The sequence below is a fragment of the Leucoraja erinacea genome, chromosome 12, assembly GCF_028641065.1.
Source record: "Leucoraja erinacea ecotype New England chromosome 12, Leri_hhj_1, whole genome shotgun sequence".
In the NCBI taxonomy this organism is placed as follows: Eukaryota; Metazoa; Chordata; class Chondrichthyes; order Rajiformes; family Rajidae; genus Leucoraja; species Leucoraja erinaceus.
Window position 1 is genome coordinate 13566923 of NC_073388.1, and position 25756 is coordinate 13592678.

A 25756-nucleotide genomic window follows, 5' to 3' on the forward strand; every position below is an offset into this window, starting at 1 on the left:
TTCAAGAGAGAAAATATTAATTTTGGTGAACACCGAAAAATAAATTTCTACAGATACTGTAAAAACTTAAATAAAATTAGAAAATTCTGGAAACTGAGTAAAGCAGACAAATAATTTTGGAACGGGAAGGAATAGAAACATAGAAATTAGGTGCAGGAGTAGGCCATTCGGCCCTTCGAGCCTGCACCGCCATTCAATATGATCATGGCTGATCATCCAACTCAGTATCCCGTACCTGCCTTCTCTCCATACCCTCTGATCCCCTTAGCCACAAGGGCCACATCTAACTCCCTCTTAAATATAGCCAATGAACTGGCCTCGACAACCCTCTGTGGCAGAGAGTTCCAGAGATTCACCACTCTCTGTGTGAAAAAAGTTCTTCTCATCTCGGTTTTAAAAGATTTCCCCCTTATCCTTAAGCTGTGACCCCTTGTCCTGGACTTCCCCAACATCGGGAGCAATCTTCCTGCATCTAGCCTGTCCAACCCCTTAATGGCTAGCATTTCACCTCAATGAGATGGTGTTGGAGTATTAAAATTCCATGTTTTGTTTATGCTAGAAGAGGAAGTATAAAACATAGTAGTAACAAGGAAATTTGAGGATAGAATTTTGGAATTTACACCAGAATCTTGCCAATTTGAACTGGAATCCAGGCCCACAATTAATTGCATGAAAAATATTTACAAATTATTGAACAAAAGCTGCTCATTTCATTTAAAACTCCATTGTACTGCACTTAACTCAGATGCTCCTATACCATGGAATATAACAATTAGGACCAGGAGTAGGCTCTTCCAGCCTAGCAGCTGATGTTCTACCTCAGCTCAATTTTCTTGCATTATTCCCATATAACCTTGATTCCCTTATATTGAGAAACCTTCTGACCTCTCTTTTGAATAAACTCAATAACTGAGCCACCGGGGTACAGAATTCAATTTCCATTAAAAAAAAGTAATTTCAGTGCTAAATTTGAGGTTGTGATCCTTGGTTCCTAACTCAGCAGCAGGGGGAAATCCTCTTTGCAGTCAAGACCAGTATGTGCCTATCTAAATACATATTGTTATAATTATATAAAATGGAAACTTCCTTTATAAAAACATTACTTCCTTCACTTCCTTTAGTTTAATGGCAACATATCTATCAACAATTCAAACATAATTTCCACAAGCTGCTTTCACGTCTTTAACTAGGTCATTTTGTGCAATTACTGTCCAAAGCCTCTCCCAATTCCCAAACACGCATTCATGAACTGAGGGCAACAATAAAGATAGTTTATATTAAAATCAAAAATATACGGACAGGTAGTTAAAGAATCAGGAAATTCTGCATTGGCCTCATTGAGAGTGTCAGCCACAAACAGGACTCGTGCACTGCTAAACGTACATTTGGATGTATTGTAGTACAAGAACCTTACTTCAGTGTTCATTCAAACCACGATTGAGAGTGTACTGAACTACATTTAAAATTTCCCCATTACCTCAATTTGAGTTAGACTATATCACAGTCTGCTATGTAGTGGAATTCCTAAATTCTGTTTTATGTGGAGCTAAAGGAAAATAACACTTGAAATTGAAAGATAACATTTGGTCCATTGTGCTTGCTTTGTCTTAAATAAGACCATAGTTGATATACCTCAATGGCATATTGCTCCAATTCCATGTCACATGATTTCCTTAATATTTACCTGTCAGGAAATCATTGGACAGCTGAATTCAAGTTTAACTCATTAAAGAAGATGCCAGATATTTTTTTTTTAAGGGTTCAACTCTCAAGATAATCGATTTCCAGATTACAATGGATGGAACTGACAGGTGTAGCTTTATCCTCACACACCGTCACAAACAGCCCAAGTTCTGGTATTCTCATACGGAAGACACCTCATATTGCCACATCGCAGAGCCTGATCCTTCTCGTGAGATAACCAGAGGGTGAAGACACTGCCAAGGACTAGTAAATTAAATTTATTAAAGGGCTGTTGTGGTTTTTTTTGCACAAATCTTTCATGTTTGCTTCAATAACTGGCAATAACACTCTAACGAACAACTGTGAAAAGGTCAAGGGAGGGGGGGGGGGGTGGAGAAGTGGCAGGCCCGTCTTCTCCACCCGCACTCCCCCTCCCTCCCTCCTTCCCTCCTCCTCTTCAGCATTCGAGTACTCACAGTCAAGATGCTTCTTCTTGGGGCCCATCACCTCGTGTGTGGTGGCCTTACACGCCGCTTTGGTGATGGCCGAGCCGGTAACGCTGTGCTGGGCCGCGGTGATCCGGTCCGTGATCGACTGGCCCGACATGATCGGATCCCTCCTGAGGTAACAGGCGCTACACTCTTGACCAAATACGGCGACAAAAGAAGAAGAAAAAAAATGTTCTTATCCCCCCCCCCCCACACCACCACCACCGACAAAATATTAAAAAAAATCTTCAGGATCCACCCGGTCCCCCTTCCACACGCAAAAAAAAAAAATCACGATCTGACAGACACTTGAATAATTTAGAAATGGGAGGAAACTTATCGCGTTCAAGGAATTTAATGCCTGTTTCCGTGAGGCGGATCGTAGTTGTTTCAGCAAATAGCGCGTTGTTGCTGCTGCCTCCGGGAGAGGGAACGGGCCGCGGCTTAGGCGAGAGAGCAGGTGGAATATTCCAGCATGTCTGGTCGGGTCGGGTCGGGTCGGGTCCGGGGGGTAGTTGGTGGGGGTAGCAGCCTGGGCCGGCCGGCCAGCCAGCGATGTTGGGCGAGGGTTTCCAAGCTCCCTGCCCCCCTCGGGCCGGCTGTCGCTCTTCCGCTTTCTCCGCCAAAATGGCGGCGCCGCCTCGTCAGGTGATTCCAGCCCAGCCGAGGGGTTAAGGTAGAACTGGAGAAAACTCATTCTCTGCTCCTTTACATTTTACTTTTTTTTTGGAGAGGGAAAAAAACCCCAAATCACGTTTCAAAACTGCCAAACGAGCAATCCTGCCGTTTATTTTTTTTTCAATGTTGAGGGCATGACCAGGCTGATATCAATATTTCTGCCTATGTGTCTTGAAGGGCTATGGTTATATTGGCAAACCTGCCCAAGATTAAATTAAGGTGGGTACACAAAAATGCTGGAGAAACTCAGTGGGTGCAGCAGCATCAATGAAATTAAGGTGTATTTTTTGCCTCATCATTTGTTGTTTTATAGCCCTGAGGAATTGAATGGAGTTCACTGAATTATAGAAACATTACAGAAATTATATGTGCAATTTTGGGGGGTTCCTTTCCCCTCTTTTTTACAATATCCAAGGCATTGTTTGTCTGGGTTTTGTTCACCTAATTTTAATAAAAATCCACAATGAGAAAGGGCCATCGGTGCTGATCAATTGCCAAGGATTGAAACGCTGGAATTCCTCTATTAACCCTTTCCCCCTTTTCTCCTTTCATGCACAATCGACCACATATACAACACAGTCTGAAGAAGAGTTTCGGCCTGAAATGTTGCCCATTTCCTTCGCTCCATAGATGCTGCTGCACCCACTGAGTTTCTCCAGCTTTTTTGTGTACCCACATATACTACGTAGTTTAGTTACCTCCCTAATATCTCTTTGTAGCTCAGTGTGCTTTTTTTTGTTTGATAAAGCTCCTGGAATTGTCCTTTACCATCTAGGGTGAAAATGTTCCTAGTACTGCTGCCCTGTAACCAAACATATGTTGTCCAAGATAAGGCTTTATTTCTACTTCATGCTTTTCTGAATTTGATGGCATGTACAATATCTCTACATCTATCTTCACTATCTGCAGTGAAAATATTTAATTGCTTGAGCCATGCTTCACAACTTATTCTGTTGGGGTCTAAACACATCTTGAAACCCTTAGTTGAACCCTTTTAAATATTTGTCTATTTACCTTTGTAGTATCTGACTAAACTACAATTGGCCTTATCATAGATCAATACAAAGTCCAATAACTTCTGACTTGAAATCAATTGCACAACAGGTGTACTCAGTTACCCAATTTGATTTTTTAATATTTTTTTATTTTATTTTTATTAGAAGTACGGTAAGTTACAATACTACACAACACATATGTCTTAATACATTTTTTGTACCGCTTCATTTTTTTAGCTTTAAGAAAAAGATAGAAGTAAAGAAAGTAAAGAAAGTGCACAAGAGTCGTGAAGGTGCAGGAGAATGTTGAGAACAGAAAGCCCCTTAGAAAAGAAGTTAGAGAAGGAAGTAAAGAAAGAAAGTAGACCCTAGAAAAGAAGGAAAAAGAAAGGAGAAACAATCGCTCTATTATAACATTAAACTCCGCAGAAAGGGGACTACCAACCAAGTCTGTTTTTGTTGTTTTGTTGGGGTTTTTTACCCCCCGTTGCCAGATCCTGGTACCTTTTATTTATTTATTTATTTATTTTTATTTATTATTTTTTTTTAATTACTATTGCACCTTATGCTTGTAATAGTTCCAAAAACGTAGACCACGTCTTTTGGAAGTGGTCTGCTTTGCCTGCTAAGAGGAATCTCATCTCTTCCAGATGTAGTGTTTCAAACATATTTGATATTCACATTTTTATTGTTGGTGTAGGCGCATTTTTCCAGAATTTAAGTATGAGCTTTTTTCCCATTATTAGCCCCCAATTTGATTTAATAATAACTAAACAGGCGACTTGAAAATTATCTGACAATAGCTACAAGAACTAGACCATTCACAAGAACTGTCTTGTGAATTTTTGTGTTATTAGTAAGATCATGGCTAATTTTCATACTCATTTCCATGATGCCCTTGATGTTCATAAATCCATACATTTCTGCTTCAAATATACTAAGATTAAGGATCACTTTAACATTATTTTTTTGATTAAAAAAAAATAAAAGTGGTTCAATGGTACTTTATTATGTACTTAGGTGCAGTGATTTTTTTAAAATTTTGCATCTGGTTCAGTAAAATCTTACTATGCACAATCATACCCAAGCACAAGAGTGTAAGGACAGTAGATTACACTAATACAGTGCACAAGAGTCGCCATATTTTAAGCACCAATTTGTATCCTTCAAATCCAAAGTTCTTAAAAATGTGGGGTCTTAACTTGACCTTACATTGTCCTGGCAGTAGCATTGGGTTGGTAGTGCTGGGTTGGCCTGGCCTGGTGATGTCTGTATTCTTCACTGTCGCTTTGGGGTGCTGTACCATCTGTGCACTCATCTGACTTATGTGGGATTGCCAGCTGCACTTGATCCAATCAATCCCAACAGCTGCAGCGGCCCACTCACGGGCACTTTGATCCGGACACATTGACCCGCAGATATGCCATTATTTAACTCCCACAGCCACTGCCCCAACCCCGTTCACTTGGGCACCTTCTGCAACCGTCCTCAGAACCCCTAAGCGTGCCTCCAAAGATGCGGGAGTTGAGTCCCCAGCCTGGTCACCGGCAATGACACTCACCTTCATTCCCACCAGCCATAATTTTGAAGAGGGTTATATTTGTACTATTGACGGTTATCAAAAGGGAACAAGAGCATGCTCCCCTTCCTCAAATAATCATTCAAAACATTAAAGTGCATGTGAATGTTTACACTTTTTATAACTATGCGTTTAACAGGTTCCAAAAGCTTTCAAAATTAAATTCCTCGGCAAGCCCCGACTAGATTTTGTACACATGACCCAGCATGTCACAGCTCACTCCATCAGAACCGATTCAAATCTCTAAATGTAGGCAATCCCCTTACTAATTATTATTTATGCAAGGTTCGTGTACAGAATTTAAAAGTATTTGAAAAGGTATATGATGAATGCTAGGATTTTAAAATAATGGTGGGACCTGAAAATAATTCACAAGTATTCCTTTATTCCAAGCAGAAATTTTATCAATTTAGCAGCATCCTGGATTTTTTGTTTTCCATTCGCAAATACATTTATCAATGTGACTATGACGTTAGAGCTTACTTACTCTCATGTAAACAATTTTATGAAAAATTAGGTAAAGTGTATCCACTAGATTAATCATTTTGAACCTCCCCCGTAGACTCCATCCAAGGACACAAGCAGTCTTTCCAGGTGAGGCAGAGATTCATCTGCACCTCCTCCATCCTCATCTGTTACATCCGCTGTTCTAGGTGTCAACTGCTCTACATCGATGAGACCAAGCGCAGGCTTGGCGATCGCTTCGCCCAACACCTCTGCTCAGTTCGCATTAACCACCTGATCTCCTGGTGGCTCAGTACTTCAACTCCCCCTTCCATTCCAAATCTGACCTTTCTGTCCTGGGCCTCCTCCATGGCCAGAGTGAGTCCCACCGCAAATTGGAGAAATAGTACCTCATATTTCGCTTGGGTGGTTAACACCCCAGCGGTATGAACATTGACTTCTTCAATTTCTGGTAGTCATTGGCTTTCGCCCTCCTTCCCCTCTCTTTCCCAGCTCTCCCACAGTCTACTGTCCCCGCCTCTTCCTTTCTTCTTCCCGTCCTCCCCCCCCCCCCCCACCCTCACATCAGTCTGAAGAAGGGTCTCGACCCAAAACGTCACTTATTCCTTCGCTCCATATACATTGCCTCACCCGTTGAGTTTCTCCAGCATTTTTGTCTACCTTCAACTGTATATTATTGTCATTTCCATTAGGAGCAGTTTCCTGGGTAAATTTGCAGGCACTCTTTAAATGCATTTGCTAGTAAAAGCAGATTCAGGATCACCGTTTAATCAGCATTAACAAATCCCAGCAGGATAATACCATGAATCAAATATGTCAGCCTGTAAAATGAAGGTTATTTTCTGATTAGGTAGCAGGAAAGTGGATTTATTCCACCTTAATTAATGTGGGTGTATCTTAAATTTTTAGATTTCACATTCCAAAGAAAAGTTTCGTAATCACGCACAAACTAGGACATGCTGTTTTACCACAGCCTGGGTGGTGATTCAGTTATTGTCTAGTAGAACACATGACCCTCTCACCTGTCATACTCCATGATTCACGCTGCATCAGATATTAACGTTGCATTAAGGTAATGGTCAGAGGTGAGAAATTAATTTGAATAATAAACCATGACAAAATGTTTTAAGTCATCCTTTTGATTTGCTTGGTGAATATTCAGTGGGATAATTACATTTGCACGGTTTGGCTTTTAAGGGATTAAATTTTTTAAATGCTTAAAAACAAGTCCTAATCTGAGATAACATTCCCACATTTATAAAAGCCTCAGCATTACATCCTTGCTTTTATATTCTAGTCCTCTCAAAATGAATGCTAGCATTGCATTTGCTCTTTTTTTAGTCTACTAGACCAAGTGGGACCCGTTGGGCCGCGTCCCCTCAACGTGCAGTTGCGAGGGGAGGGGGCGGCCTGCAGCATCACACACACACTAACCAACCTCTCACACACATACACACTAACAACCCCCCATACACAACCACTAACCAACCTCACACACACACACACACTCTCGCACTCACACACACACACACACATTCACTGACTCACACACCATATATATGGCAGTAAACTTTCTTGAATACTCACACAGCCTCTCCACTTTGGGGCTTCCGCAGTCAGCGGCACTTCCGCAATCAGCGTGACCTCTGCACTTAATGGATATTACGCAACCTCTACACGCATCGGAAATTACGCAATCAGCGCGACCTATCCACTAAGCAGAAGTCACGAAATGAGCGGGACTTTGGAACCAAACACAGTCGGACCTAATAAAGCATTTATTCCTTCCAAACACAATCGGACCTAATAAAGCATTGCAGTTTCAAGCGCAGGCAGGGCAGCAGGCCAAACAACGCATGGCATTGTCATTAAGGGCCAACAAATCATTTATTGCAAGTACATTGCAGACTCACAGTTCAGTTGATTCACAGCTTAGAATGAGACGCGTGGCCTCCCCCTTGCAATTTGCAGTGACTGATTCACGTCCAGGCATCCGGGGTTTTTATAATCCTCCCCCCCCCCCCCCCCCCGGAAGGGTGGTGATTGACAGGCGAGAGGATCTCAATGTTTTTTTTAAACACTCATAACTTTTTTTTTCATCAATGGGAAAAGTGTTTGGGGCCTGCTCAGTGGAGGAGGACTGTGAGTAAGATGGCCAAAAATCATAGCGATATATGGTAGCGTTTTTTCTAAAATCAATATACAGTGCAGACAGGAAGTGATCAAGATGAGACTTTTAATTATAGAGATTGTTGAGGATTAGTTTTTGGGGTACTTGGAAGCACATGATCAAATAGGCCAAAGTCAGCATGGTTTTGTTAAGGGGAGATCTTGCCTGATAAATCTGTTCTAATTCTTTGAGGAAGTAACAAGCAGGATAGACAAAGGAGTGTTAGTGGATATTATTTACTTGGATTTTCAGATAAGGTGCTGCACATGAGACTGCAAAACAAGATAGGAGCCCATGGTATTCGAAGCAAGGTACTAGCAGGATAGAAGATTGACTGACTGGCAGAAGGCAAAGAGTGGGAATAAAGGGGGGCTTTTCTGATCGGCTGCCAGTGGCTTGTGGTATTGCGCAGGGGTCAGTGTTGGATCTGCTAATTTTCTCATTTTATGTTAATGATCTGGTAATGGATGACTATGGCCAAGTTGGCAGATGATATAAAGATAGGTTGGGGTAGGGGGGTGCAGGTAGTGTTCAGGAAGCAGGGAGTTTGCAGAAAGACTTGGATGGGTTGGGAGAATGGGCAAAGAAGTGTCAAATGGAATACAGCATAGCAAAGTGCACAGTCATGCATGTTGGTAGAAGGAATAAAGGTAGAATATTTTCTAAATGGGCAGAGGATTCAGAAATTGGAGTTGCAAAGGGACTTGACACGTTGGTGCAGGATTCCCCAAAAGTTAATTTGCAGATTGAGTCAGTAGTAAAGAAGGCAAATGCAATGTTAGTGTTCATTTTGATAGGACTAGAATGTAAAATAAGGATGAGATGCTGAAGATTGATAGGGCGCTGGTCAGGCCCCATTTGGAATATTGTGAGAAGCTTTGGGGTCCCATATCTGAAGAATGATGTGCTGGCATTGAAGAGGATCAAGAGGAGGTTTACGAGAATATTCCCCGGGATGATTGGGTTAACGTATGAGGAGCGTTTGAAGATTCTGGGCCTGTACTCGCTGGAGTTTAGAAGAATGAGAGGGAGTCTCATTGAAACCTTCCAATTAATGAAAGGACTAGATAAAGTGAATGTGGAGAGTCTAGGATCAGAGGGCACAGCCTCAGAATAAAAGGACGTATCTTTAGAGTGGAGATGAGGAGGAATTTCTTTAGCCATAAGGTGGTGAAACTTTGAAATTCATTGCCACAGATGGTGATGGAGATCAAGTTGTTAGGTATTTTTAAAGCAGAGATTGACAGATTCTTAATTGGTAAGGGTGGCAAGGGTTATAGGGAGAAGGCAGTAGAATGGGGTTGAGAGGGGAAGATCGATCAGCCATGATCGACTGGTGGAGCAGACTTGATGAGCTGAATGGGCTAATTCTGCTCCTATGTCTTAGGGTCTTATGATGTAATTGGAGGAATATCACTCAGAATAAATTATATTAATTTGTTAAACATAGACCATTTTAAATCAACAGTGGCTTTTGTTAAATAACACTCCTTACTACAGGGTTCCCCTTTTCCTGTATCTAGATTTGCCATGCACTTCCCTCAGCTGTGGAGAAGGGTCATTCCACTGAAAACTGTTGTGAAACCGAATACAGGAAATATCCTAAAATACCATAGACACAAAAAGCTGGAGTAACTCAGCGGGACTCACCAAAAATAGCATGCTGAATCTGCTCATGCGATTTTCCTGTAGATTCTATTATGAATCGTTCACAAGCAAGTTGGACTGAGATTGAAATCCCAACCTCAGGACATCATCTGTACGGCATGTTGCAGTTTATGAAAAATTTCTTAAAATATAGTCACTTTGTAATGACAGAAAGCCTGCAGCCAATTTTCATTAATCTCGGTTGGACAAATAGCAGAAAGATAATGACCAGGTAATTTGTTTTAGTGATGGTAGTTAAGAGATAAGTTTTGTCCTTAGCCCCAGGGGAAACAACATTATTCTTTTTTTATTAAAGCTGTGCATTCTTCTATATCCATCTGACAGAGCAGAATGAGCTTTACTTTAACACCTCATTCAAAAGATGGCAAATCTGATTCTACAGGGTAAAGCATGTTCTGTGTAAATTGTCAGCTTGAATTATGTGCTTAGTGCAGTTGGACCTGAGTCTTTCGGGTGAGAGTATTGCACTTGAGCCAGAGCTGAGTTCTATTCTGCCTCTGCATTCAAGCCATGCTTTCTAACGTGCACTCTAATTTATACCATATTTTTAACAGTTGTGCTTTTCTAACTATTTAGCCCCTCAGGTCATTATGCAGAGCAGCAAACCAATAAGAATCTGTTCTCTAGTTTTGTTCATTGGCTACTGTACGGCATTCAAAGCATATCAAACTCAGAGAACTGGGTCTCTTCTTATCCTTTTACAATTAGCTCCTTGACTTCCTTATCAGCAAATCACAATCAGTCGAATTGGCGACAACACTTCCTCCTTGATAACCATCGATACAGGAGCACCTCAAGACTGCGCTTCTCTCTACACCCATGACTCTGCAGGTCCAACACCATCTTTAAATATGCTGACGATAGCACTGCTATTGGGCGAATAACGGGTAACAATGAGTCAGAGTACAGGAGAGAGATTGAGATGCTGATTGTTGATTTCAGAAGGGGAAAGCCAGGAATCTATGAACCACTCTTCATCAACGGGACAGACGTGGAGTCAACAGCTTCAACTTAGTGGGAATGAGTATCTCTGAAAGTCTGTCCTGAACCCAGCACACTGGTGCAATCATAAAGAAAGCTCATCAATGCTTCTATTTCCCCAGAAGATTGAGGAGAATCTGTATGTTGCCGAACATCTATCGAACCTCTACAGCTACACAGCAGAGAGCATATTGACTGTTTCATCCTGGCCTGGTTCTAACACCGAGCAATCAGGGAGGCTGTAGAACGAGGAAGACATTGCTCGGTCTGTCACAGGTAGAAACATAGAAACATGGAAAATAGGTGCAGGAGTAGGCCATTCGGCCCTTCGAGCCTGCACCGCCATTCAATATGATCATGGCTGATGATCCAACTCAGTATCCTGTACCTGCCTTCTCTCCATACCCCCTGATCCTTTTAGCCACATGGGCCACATCTAACTCCCTCTTAAATATAGCCAATTAACTGGCCTCAACTACCTTCTGTGGCAGAGAGTTCCAGAGACTCACCACTCTCTGTGTGAAAAATGTTTTTCTCATCTCTGTCCTAAAGGATTTCCCCTTTATCCTTAAACTGTGACCCCTTGTCCTGGACTTCCCCAACATCGGGAACAATCTTCCTGCATCTAGCCTGTCCAACCCCCTAAGAATTTTGTAAGTTTCTATAAGTATGGTTGATGGAAATTAGTACAGAGATTACCTATTTGTATGTTTTGCGTTAATGTGCCTGCAAAGCTGCAACAATCTTCCGTGGATTTTGGTTTTGCACTAATATAGTCTGGTTACCTAGTATTACTTACTATCATTGATTACCTATTTGTATGTTTTGCGTTAATGTGCCTGCAAAGCTGCAACAAGAATGTAATTGTACTGTTGCCAGCACATATGATAATTAAACACTCCATGCTGATGCCTTTGAACCAAGCAACTCAAGGTCTACTGCATTCATAAAATAATTCACCAAGAGAAATTAGATGAGCAGATCTACAGGTATGCAGCAGCAGTATCTTGAACAGTTGGGCATGTGGGCTGAGGAATGGATGATGGAAATTAGTACAGAGAAATGTGAGGTGCAGCATTTTGGGAGCACGTGGGTAGAATGTACACAATGACCGGTAAGGCTCTGGGGAGTATTATAGAGCAGAGGGAGCTACAATTACAGGTACATAGTTTGTTGAAAGTGGCATCACAGGGGATAGGGTGGTCAAAAAGGATTGCAATGTTTAAGAAACATTTAGACAGGTACATGGTTTAGTGGGATATGGACCAAATGCAGGCGTGTGGGACTAGTGTAGATAGGACATTGGCCGGTTTGGGTAAGTTGGGCCAAAGGGCCAGTTTCCATGCTGTAAGATTCTTTGACTCTATGACTAAGATATTATGGCAACAGTTTTGGAGAACTGATTAGATCCACATGAGTCTGCAAATGCTAGCATGGTATTTCTTGAGGACAGGAGTTTTATCCTCGGCCTCACCCATTCCTCTAAATATATTTTCAAGGAGTTTTCTAAGAAAATTGAATCTCAATGAGTTTCATGCAAAGAAATGTCATAAATGCTAGAAATCTAGTGCTCTGATCACAGATGCTGCCTGACCTGCTGAGCCTTTCCTGCATTTTCCATTGGAGTCATAGAGCTGTAGAGCACAGACACAGGCCCTTCGGCCCACCTTGTCCAAGGTGTCTTATTGGGCTAGTCCTATTTGTCTGCATTTAGCCTGTAGACTATTCACTTCTCTATCCAAATGTCTTTTAAAAAATGTATTTGTATTCACTTCTATAGCTTCCTCCAGCAGCTCATACATTATATGGACTGCTCTCTGATTGAAAAAGCTTCTTCTTAAATTTATCCCATCTTACCTTAAACCCATGCCTTCTAACAAGAATCCACTACTCTGGGAAAAAGATTGTGTGTTTACTTTATCTTAGGCCCTCATGACCTTGTACACCTCAATAAGGTCACCCCTCAACCTCCTAAGTGCCAAAAAAAGTTCCTCCCTTTCCTATAACTCAAGCCCGCAACTTAATGACATCCTTCTCGTACAAGGGTGACCAGAACCACACATTAGTGTGGTCTCGCTAACAATGTACAACTGCATCATGATGTCCCAACATTTGTACTCAATGCGAGATGCTTCTTCACCACATTGTCCACCTAAAATGCCACTTTCAGGGAACCATGCGCAAGCACTCCCAAATTTCTCCATACTGCAATCATTCTCGAGTGCTTTATCATTTACTGTGCAAGTCCTGCCCCAGTTGCAACACCTCACACTAATGGCTCTATTTGCCATCTCTGGCCCACCTTCCAAACAGATCTACATCTTGTGGTAAACTTAGATATCCTTCCTCATTGTCTGCTATATTACTTTTTATTTCTAAGAAGATTCTTTTGCCTGAAGGATAGTATTTCCACTTTAAAATTATGTAAATTAAGCATGGTATCACTGCAGTAAGTGACAGTGCGAGGTGTTGTAATTTGAGTTTTGTAGATATTAAATGGACTAAATAATGAAAAATCTAATCTAGTCCAAACAATTTGAACCAAAATTCTAATCTGCTTATGAAGCCCTGAATTCGAACCATGCAAAAACATTTATTTCAGGACACAACCCAGGGGATAGACTCACTGATATATGCAGAAAATGTTGATGGGTTCATTCAAAGTGAAATCAGATAGATTTATGATAGGATATAGTGCTTTGGGGCATGTATATCAATAATTTAAAACATTACATTATAAATGGTTTATGAGAAACAAGTAACTTTGTGCCTATGATTCCTAAGTCTCTCAATAAGTAGTTTTCGTTGCTTCTTGCCCGGGCATGTTGTACATTGCCTGATGGAGATTAATTGCTTTTTTTTGAGCAACAGCTGCATTATTGCATTGTATCATTTTGAGCATGGTAGAAGGCATGCTAAATGAATCTAGTTTTTGCATTTAGTACTTCCTATTTTCTTAAGTAAATTCTTGGCGGATCGGCCAAAACAAGTTCATCAAAAGGCATTTCCTGGCTGGCAGGCCATTTTAGGGAGAAACCTACTGGTGAAATCATATCAGTTTTGGCTGTAAAATAAACATTGAGCTTTTTTCTGCTGCATATTGGGAGTATTAAATTGAAATAAAACCTCAACAACACTATGGCCTACATTTTTACTTCTCTCCAGAGTATTCCTGACAAAGCAGATTCCCATAGTGCTAAAATATTATTAAGCAGACAGAAATGGTCATATAATCTGCAGTGCGTCAAATTTAATCTTGTATACAGGCAATTAGTAACAGCTAGAAAAGTTCACCACCAATAGCTATTAAAGCAGTAGGTAGACAAAAATGCTGGAGAAACTCAGTGGGTAAGGCAACATCTATGGAGCAAAGGAAATAGGCAACGTTTTGGGCCAAAATCCTTCTTCAGACTGATGTGAGGGTGGGGCGAGAAGAAGAAAGGAAGAGGAGGAGCCAGTGGGCTGAAGGAGAGCTGAGATGGGGAGGATAAAGTAACGACTACCTGAAATTAGAGAAGTCAATGTTCATACCGCTGGGGTACAAACTGCCCAAGCGAAGTATGAGGTGCTGCTCCTCCAATTTACAGTGGTCCTCACTCTGGCCATGGAGGAGGCCGAGAACAGAAAGGTCGGATTCGGAATGGGAGGGGGAGTTAAAGTGCTGAGCCACCGGGAGATCAGGTTGGTTTTTGCGAACCGAGCAGAGGTGATAAAGCAGTGTTAACTATTTAACTTAAAATGATTATAATTGACCCTACAGTAATGCAATAGTGATTATAGAAAGCACTGTGCAGAAACAGGCCAATGGTTGCAACTGCTTAATTGAGTCATGGAGTCATACAGAGTGGAACCAGGCCCTTCGACCCATCCTGCCCACACCGACCAACATGTCCCATCTATAATAGTCCCACCTGCCTGCGTTTGGCCCATATCCCTCCAAACCTGTCCTGTTCAATTATCTGTCTAGACGTTACTTAAACAATGCCTCAACTACATGGTTCAACTATTTCCTCTAGCAGATTATTCCATACACCTACCACCCTTTGTGTAAAAAACGTTACTCCTCAGGTCCCTATTAAATATTTACTCCCTCACCTTAAACCTATGTCCTCTGGACCTTGATTTCCCTACTCTGAGCAAGAGACTTTGTGTGTTTATCTGATCTATTGCACACGATTTTGTTTACCTCTATAAGATCACCTTTCATTCTCCTGCGCTCCATGGATTAGAATCCTAATGTCTGTATTTATTTGACTCCCTCTTCATTTAACACTCATGCTTTAACCTTCTCTTTCTTTTATGATTATTAAATGCCTTTGCCTTTTGTGTCAACTATTTGTGGTAGTACATTGAATGTTCTCACATTCTTTCTTGAAATCTTGGAAGGATGCTGTGAGAAGCAGCCAACATAGACCATTTTCACACCAGTAATTCCCTTGTTCCTGACGTACACTGGCTTCGTCCCCCCATTCTCTCTCCGCTACATCGACGACTGCAAAGGGACTTTCTCCTGCACCATACAAAACTTGTTGATTTTATAACTTCCATCCTGCCCTCAAATTCATCTGGACTATCTCCAACACTTTTCTCCCCTTTCTCAATCTCTCTTTCTCCATCACAGAGGACAGATTATTGACTGATGTTTATTACAAATTCACCAGCTTCCACAGTTATCGAGACTACACTTCCTCCCACCCTGCATCTTGCAAAGACACTATCCCCCATTCTCAAGTCCTCCATCTCCACAGCATCTGCTCCCAAGATGAGGCTTTCCAGAAGGGTCGCGACCCGAAACAGCACCCATTCCTTCTCTCCAGAGATGCTGCCTGCCCCGCTGAGTTACTTCAGTTGTTTGTGTCTAATTTCCATTGAAATGTCCATTTTATGTCGTAAATGTGGTTTTCCCCTCCTGTCATTGATCGATCCCTCACCCGCATCGCCACTATGTCTCGTAGCTCTGCTCTATATCCCCCCCTCTTCCTCAGATGCAACAAAGACAGAACACGCCTGGTCCTCACTTTTTCACTCCACCAGCCTCTGCATCCAACACATCATCCTCTGACATTTCCAGCTCCTCCAGCATGATCCCACCACCCATCAAATCTTCCCATCGCCTTCCCTTTCCATCCTCCATAGACACCACTTCCTCCCAAACACCTATGTTCATTCATCCCTTCCCACCTAAGCCACCCCCTCCCCGGGTATGGTGTTGTAACACCTGTCTGTATATCCCCTCCCTCACCTCCATACTGGAACACTGACAGATCTCCATGTGAGACAGAGGTTCACGTGCTTCCTCTAATTTCATCTACTGCATCCAGTATTTCCGATGTGGACTTCTGTGCATCTGCGAGACCATGTGTAGACTTGATGACCGTTTAACAGCCAAGGCCTGCTGGATCTCCTTGTTGCCAACCATTTTAACTCCCTTCCCCATTCCCGTAAATCACCATTCTGCCCTGGGCCTCCTCCATTACCAGAGTGAGGCCACACACAAAGTGGAGAAACAGCACTTCATATTCTGCTTGGGTAGTTTATAATCCAACGCTATGATCATTGAATTCTCCAACTTAAGGGAACCTCTATAACCCCCCCCCCCCCCCCCTCCCCCCACTCTCCAACACCCTCTCCCCCCTTTCTACCCACTCCTGAGCCCTGGCTGATCTTGCACCTATCCCTCCCCTCCCATTCACCTCATTCCTAAACAATTTGCTACACGCCAATCATCTAGCTTCACAACTTGCAACTCTCAAGTCCTTTTATCCCACACTTTGCGTGCGTTCATCTCTGGCCTTTGACCGACTATCTGCGTATCAACCACCCCCCCACGCCCCCACACACACACACACACACACACCCCACCCCTGCAATCAGTCTGAAGAAGTGTCCCAACCCGAAACATCACCAATCCATGTTCACCACGGAAGCTGCCTGACCCACTTAGTTACTCCAGCATTTAGTGTACTTTCTAGGAATACCATCATCTGGAGATCCTTGTTTCGATGTTCTCTGTTCTCCCGTCTCCCACCTGGCAGAAGATACAAAATCTTGAAAGCACGTACCACCAGATTCAGGAACAGATCCTTCCCTGCTATTATCAGACAACTGAACTGTCCTCCCAAAATATAGGGTTCAGTCCTGATCTCCCTGATCTCTATATGAACCTTGCATTTTATTTTTATCTGCATTTTCTCTGTAACTGTAATATTACAAAACAGTAACACTATATTCTGCACTCTGGTATTTTTCTCCTTGTTGTACAAATATGATAATGTGATCCAACTTTAGATGGCTAACATGAGCATAATGCCACTGCACATTCTTACGTTTCCTTAATTTGCAAAGGGATCTATGAATAATCTATCAGATCTTCAAACACATGGTAAGTGCATAACCTTTGTGCCTAGAAGACCAAGATATTTTTGATAATTGCATTATTAACATGTTAAATTTTAGCCAAAAAATCCATGGGATGGAAGCATAAGATTGGTTGGCCAAAGTAAATGCTGCTTCCCTCAATTGAACAAGTCCATCCCTGATATTATTCATACTTATTGTAATTTTAAAATAAACTATTTGTATAGCAATTTTTGTTGAGGGAGACAACGTGGGATTTGCAACTGCTGTTTACTACAATTATCTAATTGAAGGATGGTTGTGAGTTTTTGGAATAATCTATATATCTATCTATTACATAACTGAAACTCTGATCTTGTGCTCTTCCGGTTTGCATTTTTTTATCGTTGCGCACAAACGGTGCACGGTAGAGCTATGATTTTACGCCACCTTACTCACCATCCTCCTGTGCTCAAGTACACCATGTTTTGTTCCAATCAATGGCATAGTTTCAAAGTTATTAAGGTTTGAAAATGTTAAAAACCGTGAATGCGCAGATTGGTCTCTTCTCCTGTCAATGACCGGCACGCAGATTTGTCTCCTGTCCTGTCATTCACTGGCGGCGCACGTCTCGCCCAGCGTTGCACGGCCACAGCCACACAGCCAGTTGGCCGGAAGGAGCAACAGCCGCCGTGGGCCACAGCCAGAGCCGCCGCGAGCCACAGCCGCCGCTACTCTGGGGGAAGGGAGCGGCAACCTCGAGATCCTGGAGAGGGAGAGTGGGGGATTGTGGGAGAGGAAGGGTTTGGGAGGGAGAGGAGAGAAAGTGGTAGAGGCGATGAGGGACAGTGGGGGAGAAGGGGGAATAGAGGGAGAGGAGGGATGGGGAGGTAGGAGTGGGTAATACCTGGGAGAGTGAGGATGAAGTGTGGGGGGGATTGAGGGAGAGGAAGGGGTAGGGAGGGAGAGGGGGGGAAAGTGGAGGAGGTGAGGATGGAGTGTGGGGTAGGAGGGGGAAAGAGAGGAAGAGGATGGGGGATGTAGGGAGTGGGGAATAGACAGAGGAGGGCAGTGGGGGAGGTGAGGAGGGTTAGTGGGGGATAGGTGGATAAAGGGATAGGAGGAGGATAGGGAGGGGAGAGGAGTTATGGAGAGAGGGAGTGACTGAGGGTAGGGGAAAGGAGAGGGTGGGATAGGTGAGGGATGGTTTGGGAAGGGGAGGAGGAGAGGGGAAGAGGGAGGATGAAGAGGAGGGGGAGGGAGTGCTGGGGAATGATGGGAAATGAGCCGCGCACTGCGCAGTTGGGGGCTATGGGTGAGTGGTGGAATATTGCGTTGGGGGAACGGTTTGCGTTGGAGAACGTGTTGCGTTGGGGGACCAGTCCTCCAGTGTGACAGGGACCCAGCGGGTCACACCGAGTCAAATTTATTTCAAAATCGCTTTGTGGCATATTTTTCTTTAGAATTTTAATTTTTGAGACGGCCGTGACACAAACTGGAAGCAATCGTGCAACAAGCAAATTGCAACACCGCTCCACAGTCTGGCCACCAGCAAACACATTTTACAGGAATGTGTTGCTTGCAAAATAGCCCATGATAAAAAGGATCATGCAAATAAACTTGGCTTCTCTGAAGTCAATAACCTGACTGCCACAATTGCTCCGGATCAACCAACAGCGGGCAGAAAGTGCGTCATGTTTACGGGAATAACTAGGAACTACATTCCAAAAAAATGTCCACGTTAGATTTAGGTTTGCATTTCTTAATTATATGTCTATTTCTTCCCCTAGATACAAGCATCACCATGTAAACATATGCATGGAACAAAGTAAATGTATTTTGCAAGATTTTGCATGCATGTGTTGCCAGTCTGTTTATATCACATGGGTCAGGAATTTCTTCCTGTATATTCGCTGTAATTATGCAAAAGAAAAGGCTGTGTGAACAAAATGAAATGATCTGAAAATCCTAAATAAAGGTTGGGGTTGTGTGATTTATCAAATTTCTGCTCAAACTCCAGTAGAGCACTATCATAAAATCCGGAGTAACAGTAGTAATAGCCAATTCCAAAAAAATCTTCCAACTGAAATTATGAAGCTCATGGAATATCATTGCAGTTATTTATTTTCTGTCTTGAGAATTTTACAAGTGAATGCAAGATCAAAAGAGACAAAACACTCATGTAGGCCGATTGAAACGTGTTATGACGAGATTCCCCATTATAATTGTTCAGCAGTCTAACAGTAGATATCTGGATCTGTCCTCTGCCCCATACACAGCTTGGAATTATGTTTAAAAACATGTTAAATTGACAGGATAAAATTCTCTACTGATAGCTGTGGGAAAAAAAAGACTTTGGGACATTTCCAACCCATTTCCTGCAGGAATGCAAATGATGGCTTGTTAGAATAGTTGAAGGAAGCTCTCTTGGTTTAAATTTGACAGATCTGAAAAGTATTGATTTAACTGCAATGGAATTTCTCACTCCTTTAATAAGAACTCAGCACATAGATCAACAACCGCACACTGACGTGGCTTGGTTATTGGAGCAGGCATGCTGTGCCCCATCTGTTTTGGCAGCGTGGAACACCAGTTGAAGTTCCTTTTATAATTTGTTGCAATATGCTATTTACAGTTTAACATTTAGGCATTATGGATATATTATTCACCAATGTCCTACTCTTGTATAGATTGCTGATGATTGCATTTGGTGGTTGAAAGAGTTGTCAATTTTAATGCTGCCTTTGATTCACCTAATATTCAACTTTTCAATGTTCAAATCATAAACCTTTAGCTTGATTAGTTAAAAATAAATTGGGCTTAGAACTTCATTTATATAACTCTGGATAAAGTAATGCTGTGCACTTGAAAATTAGCTTAATCCGAAGTAGAGCAATATTGACCCTGTTCTGGGTGCATGATATATTGGCGGGATTTTTTAATGTGTGTTAGCACTGTTTTTCTCAATGTAAAATTGCTCCAACTGACATTAACAATACATGAATGCAAAAACTTCTTTTGTGGTTTTCAATGTCATCATCTGAAAAACAATTGTTCCTGTTTACACTCAGAACAACTGTTTTTTACTAACCACTTTTCTCTTGAGACCATGCAAATTAAAGAGCCGATACTCCGACTGCATTCCTTATCCTCATTCAGATCTGTGATCACCCATGACCTCAAATACAGCCACAAGCTTCCTGGTTTTGGTTCATATTGTAACCATTGATTTCTGCCACATCACATAGTTTCCTGCTTATTGCTGCATTTGGGAAATTACCTAAATTCCATATTCAGGAAGTCAGTCTGACTTCAGGATCAGTCTGAAGAAGGGTTCCGACCCGAAACCTCACCTATACATGTTCTGCAGTGATGCTGCATGACCCGCTGAGTTACACCAGCACTTGGTGTCTTTTCTTCAGGAAAGCAAACTTCATTTGTCTTTCCTTCAGCCTTCAGGACTGGCAGGGTGTGCAAAGAGACTTACAGGCATTCAGGTGGTATTTCTCCTGACTAAGACTTCCCTGGTAACCTCCTGTCAGGAGCACATGGTTGAAAACTTAGAGGGTCTCTGAGGCTCCCTTAAACAAAAAACCATCTCTCCAGATCACGGTCTTCAACATCCTATTTGGGTTTCTGTAAAAAGGGCCTGCTCTATAATTGCATATCCATTGCATATCCATTCATTAAGCACTCCCCGACAGCTGGAAGAAAGCCATGGTGTGCTCCTTTTAGAATTAGCTGCACCAAAGAATGAAACATTGCAATAAAATTGTGAAGCGGACATTATCATGTGTCACGCAAGGAAACAATATTGATCTGATATCCTTACCATTAAAGATTATGGCTTTCATGAGACTTACAAAAACAGTGTTAAGGTACATGCAATGCTGTTAAGATGTAGTAAACATTTACAAATCGGTAAGGTATAATTTTGAACAGATTTGTGTTCCAAAAAGGTGAATAAGAGAGGCAGTTATCTTGTTCCAAAATTATTTTGTGGAATACAGTATAGAAAAAAAGTAGAAAAAATAGAATTGATGAGCAAAGAACAGTCAAAATGAAGAGAGAATAATAGGTAACGTTGATGGCAATAGATCTGATATAAGGAAGTAAAATGTATCTTGCAAGTCATTTTTACAACCATTCTAAAATATAAATTTTAACTTCATGAATATATCCTTCCTTTCCACCACATTGACAGGATAGAATTTGCCAAAAGCCACTTGGGGTAACACTGCTTCTTTATGTGATAGCCTTCTTGTACATTAGTGCTGACATTGCCATCTATTTCAGGTTCTTTGAAAATGTTCCCAGTTGCCTCCATGTATTTGTGATGCATCGATTTTTTTCAAAGCAGACTTCAAAGGTTTGAGATTGCAGACATAGGAGTCACTCTGCTTAGTGTTTGTCCTCCCACCAGTGTTAGATCCTGTTTGTCACTGGCAAAATGAGAGAGATGAATGCATGACCAACACATGTACAAGGGACTGCAGGGAAGTGTCAAGGGCAGCAGAATGTTTACCTTGGCTGATCTGATGAAGTCAGCAAGGTGCAGCATGCATAGCACATTGCACAGGAGTCATGGGTTCAAGTAGGTGACACTCACTGAACTATGCACCAATCTTTACAAAATGCAAAACACATTTTTGGCAGTTTGCCATGACCACAAACGTACTGTTCTTCCTCCTCTATATCTTCATTACAAAGATAAAGGTACAACTCCCAAAAGCTCAGTGCTTGTTTCGATGATCTCTCTGCTCAATATGTTATCTGGGTATTATCTATGTCCTTCTTCTTTCACTCCCTCAATCTTCCAATTCTTCCTTCCATATCCCCGCCCCCGCAATGGTTTTTTTCTGGTCCTTCCCTTTAGTTAGTTCTAAGTTCAATAACCTCCCAATATATCTGTGCTTCTGCAGGCTTCATTTTTGAATCCTGCACCACCTCTTTTCTGATAGCGCCACAGTAGTTGTCAGAATTTCATGCCTTGAACTTTTATTGTGTATGGATAAGCTTCTTTATCAATACTTGCAATGTTGTAAGTGAGTTGAGGAGCAAGTATGTAATCTTTCTTGCAGGCGGCGAAGGGGGAAAGAAACGAGATAAGTGGTGACAGCATAAAAATGGATAGTCCAGTCTATCTGTCTTGTCAGGTTTTCTTCTCGTGTTAAACTCCAAATGGATTAGAATTATTTTTTTTTACGGGTGAAGGGGTGTGGGGGGGGGGGGGGGGGGGGGGGTAGGTTTTTAAAACTTGCTTCCTACTTCTATCATGTCCACCATTTTTTGTCAATGTACTCTTTGCACTGTTGTGATGCAATTGTAGAAACATATAGTGTTTGTATGCACTGACAACTACCCAACTTACCTCAGCACAGAAGTCGGGAACATGCTAGAGTCTGGAAGCGAACTCACTTGACTTCTTACACGACCCTGGATTCACCTTTCAATCCAAGGATTTTGGGGAAATTGCTGTATTAAGGATTGAATGCTTTTATCTGACCCCCCCCCCGCCCCCCAGCTTTAAACCAACCATTTGTTTGGGTCCACACACCTTCTTATCAAAAGGCAAATTTTATTTTTATTTTTAATTCTCGACATCATTGCATGTTTTATGTGCTTTAAATACTTTATCAGCTGTTCCCTAATATACATAGTTCTTGCCTTTGACTGCCCAGTCACTACTCAATTTTGCCTTTCAAGATGGCTGTGATAGCAAGGCCAGCAGAGGATTGGAAACCACGTGGATACAGGAATGTACTGCTGCCCCGGGGTTAACACGAGTGGCCAACACAAGGCACAATCAGCACAATCTCGTCCATTAGTTATTGTGCACTCATAATTTGTTTCAGGTTTAAATCCGATGCTAGGTTGGGTGATGGGGGGGGGGGGGGGGCGAGGGGAGGGGCAAGGTAAATCTCCACATTTTCCTTTTTTTTTAATTCCTCTATCTTTCTGCTGCACTGCTTTGGTAGTTTAGGGGACTTTTCTTGTTCTCCTTTACTCTATCTTTTCACTTTTTACTTCTTTCCTTTCTTGCTTTCCCTTTTTTCCCTTTTTTTCATTTTTATAATTTAGGTTATAAGGTTAAAAATGAAGCTGTACAATAATTGTATAATTCTAGATGCCGAATGTTTTATCTTTGTACAATTGCTTCTAATAAAATAAAAAATAATTTGTTTCAGGTTATAATATGCCATAGAAAATATACAACATTGGAAGAGGCTAGTGTGTCTGCACAGGTGCAAGAAAACAAGCTACTCATCTGTAGATTATTTTGTTGGATGTGTATAAAGACAAGAAATAAAGCCATGGTTTTTTGTATAAATATAACATTGAAGATGAATAACACCTAACAACTGCAACTGATGCAGCATATAATGGAGTATATTATATGGTGCATGTAGTTCTTAAATATATATATATAAAATAATGCATATCAGCAGTCATGCCACCCTATCATCTCCAAATTCATGGACCTAGGAATCTGCACCCTCCTCTGCCACTTTCTGATCCACAATCAACAATTAGTGATGATAAGTGACAACACCTCAACTATAATAATTCTCAACAACGGTTCCCACAACGATGAGTTCTGTCTCTTACTATATTCCCTTTACACCTACACGTATGGGCAAATCTGGCACTAATTTCATCTACATGTTTGCAGACAACACTGTGGTGGGCCGAATCATGAACACTGACGGAAGGAGATAGAGAATATAGTAACAAGGACAACAACCTCTCCCTCCATGTCAGCAAGACAAAGGAGCTGGTTATCAACTTCAGGAAGCGTGGTATCGTGCACGCCCCAATCATCAATGGAGCCAGATTGGAAATGGTTGAGAGCTTCAAGTTCCTTGTCATTAATATTAGCAGCAATCTGTCATGGACCAACCACATTGATGCCACCAAGACGGCGCACCAACTACTCTACTTCCATTAGAGACTGAGGGAATTCAGCGTGTTTGCAATGACTCCTACAAGCTTCGGCAGATGCACCATAGAAAGCATACACTTGGGTTGCATCACACCATGGTTTGCGAACAGCTCTGGTTTGCGAACAGAAGAAAATACATTTCAATATGATCTACTTAATTTATCCAATGCAAATACAGTGTTAATCCGTAGGGCAACTTGCAAGAGGTCCAGAGTGTGATGGGGTATGTGTTCGCAGCTGGGTTTCTGGGGTGTGAACCAGGAGTGCAGACTGAAGACAAGCCGAAACTCACCTTGTTCCATTTCCCACTCGCTTTGTATTACGACTGTGTAATATGAAAAGACTGAAATAAAAGACTGTTGGACTGTTTGGTCACTGATCAACTTGATCGCTGTCCATTCCAGCTAGGATGCGGCAACAGTAAATTTAACTTTTAAGAATTGCAATTGCACCTTGATTGATGTGCAATGGTCCAAAGGGTTTGTTGCTGTGTTGTAAGACGCAATGATTGTCAATGCATTTTAGTGACTGCATTGCACTGCATGAAAGTGAATCTACTATACTTTCTGCAAAAAATAAAGTATCCCAATTAATTAACTGGGCATAACTGAAATAGTGCGACAAAATACTGTGTCAATTGAGATTAGACTGTACTACACAAAATAACAAATCTATATTAACAATAACTACATGCAAAAATTACATCGTATGAATTAATTGTTTACATACATCTTATATTTAACTTTGAATATTTATATATAAATACTCCCTCAACAATTACAACTGTAATTAATCTCCCCGCTCTTTTCTGCAGCATCCAGTAATGGCCACCACTTTATCCTGAACATTCAAGTTAATTATGAACTCTGCATAAACATCTTTAAGGGCCTGTCCCACCTTGCGATTTTTTAGGCGACTGCGAATGTCAGTGACTGATGCCCCAAAAACCATCAAGTTGTACGACACTCCGTGTCACCGTCACGTCAAGCTTCGACACTCTGCGACACCCTCCGTCACAACACAAGAAGGTGACATCAGAGTATAATAATCACATTGGAAATGAATTTATCTACAATAAATCTAAGGACCAATAACTTTTTAATGGATAAGTCGGCGCTTTATATACCCGCGTCACCGGCCGTCACCCACAGGACAGCGTACGTCAGCGTGTGACAGGGCGCACGACATGATAAGACACCCAGATGTTAAGACACCGAAGATTTTGAACATTCCAAAATCCAGGGGCGACAGGGAGACACCGCGCGTCACTACATGCGTCACCCCGCGTCACGCCCCGACCATGCAGCGACAACCTCTTTTCAGGCTGTCGCCGAAAATGTCGCCCAAGTGGGACAGGCCCTTTAGTTTTTAAGCAAGGAACTGAAGATGCTGGTTTACACCGAGGAGACAGATAAAGATGAAGTAACTCAACAGGCCAGACTGGAGAAGGGTCTTGACCCGAAACTCCACCTATTCCTTTTCTCCAGAGATGCTGCCTGACCCGCTGAGTTACTTCAGCTTTTTGTGCCTGTAATCATCTTTAGGCTGCTTAAATGCCTAATTGTTCTGATTGAGCCATAAATTGAGATTCTGCAATCTATCAAGCATTGCTCTTGAAACTTCCCTGAGTTAGCTCCTTACGGAAATTTGGTTTATCACTATTGATTAATAATCATGTGGTCCAAATCTACATTTAATTGCATTTGGACTATGGCCAGGGCAAACTTGTAGAGAACATGCAGCTCCATGAATAAAACTAGTATAAGGTGG

The 25756-nt window shown here is 41.9% G+C and overlaps 1 protein-coding gene and 1 long non-coding RNA gene across 2 annotated transcripts in view; one reads left to right on the forward strand and one right to left on the reverse strand.

Annotated features, from left to right (window-relative positions):
- si:ch211-200p22.4 (phosphatidylinositol-binding clathrin assembly protein) overlaps positions 1 to 2378 on the reverse strand; it is an 84865-nt gene extending 82487 nt beyond the window's left edge. Inside the window, exon 1 of the mRNA XM_055644192.1 lies at positions 2160 to 2378. Coding sequence (XP_055500167.1) covers positions 2160 to 2289 — 130 coding nt within the window. The 5' untranslated portion in view covers positions 2290 to 2378. The remainder of the gene's footprint in view (positions 1 to 2159) is intronic.
- Positions 2379 to 2645: 267 nt separating this feature from the next.
- On the forward strand, positions 2646 to 24355 carry LOC129702078 (uncharacterized). The gene is made up of 3 exons (XR_008724314.1): positions 2646 to 2847; positions 6798 to 6973; positions 23232 to 24355. It is a non-coding gene; the product is annotated as an uncharacterized LOC129702078 (long non-coding RNA).
- Positions 24356 to 25756: the final 1401 nt, after the last annotated feature.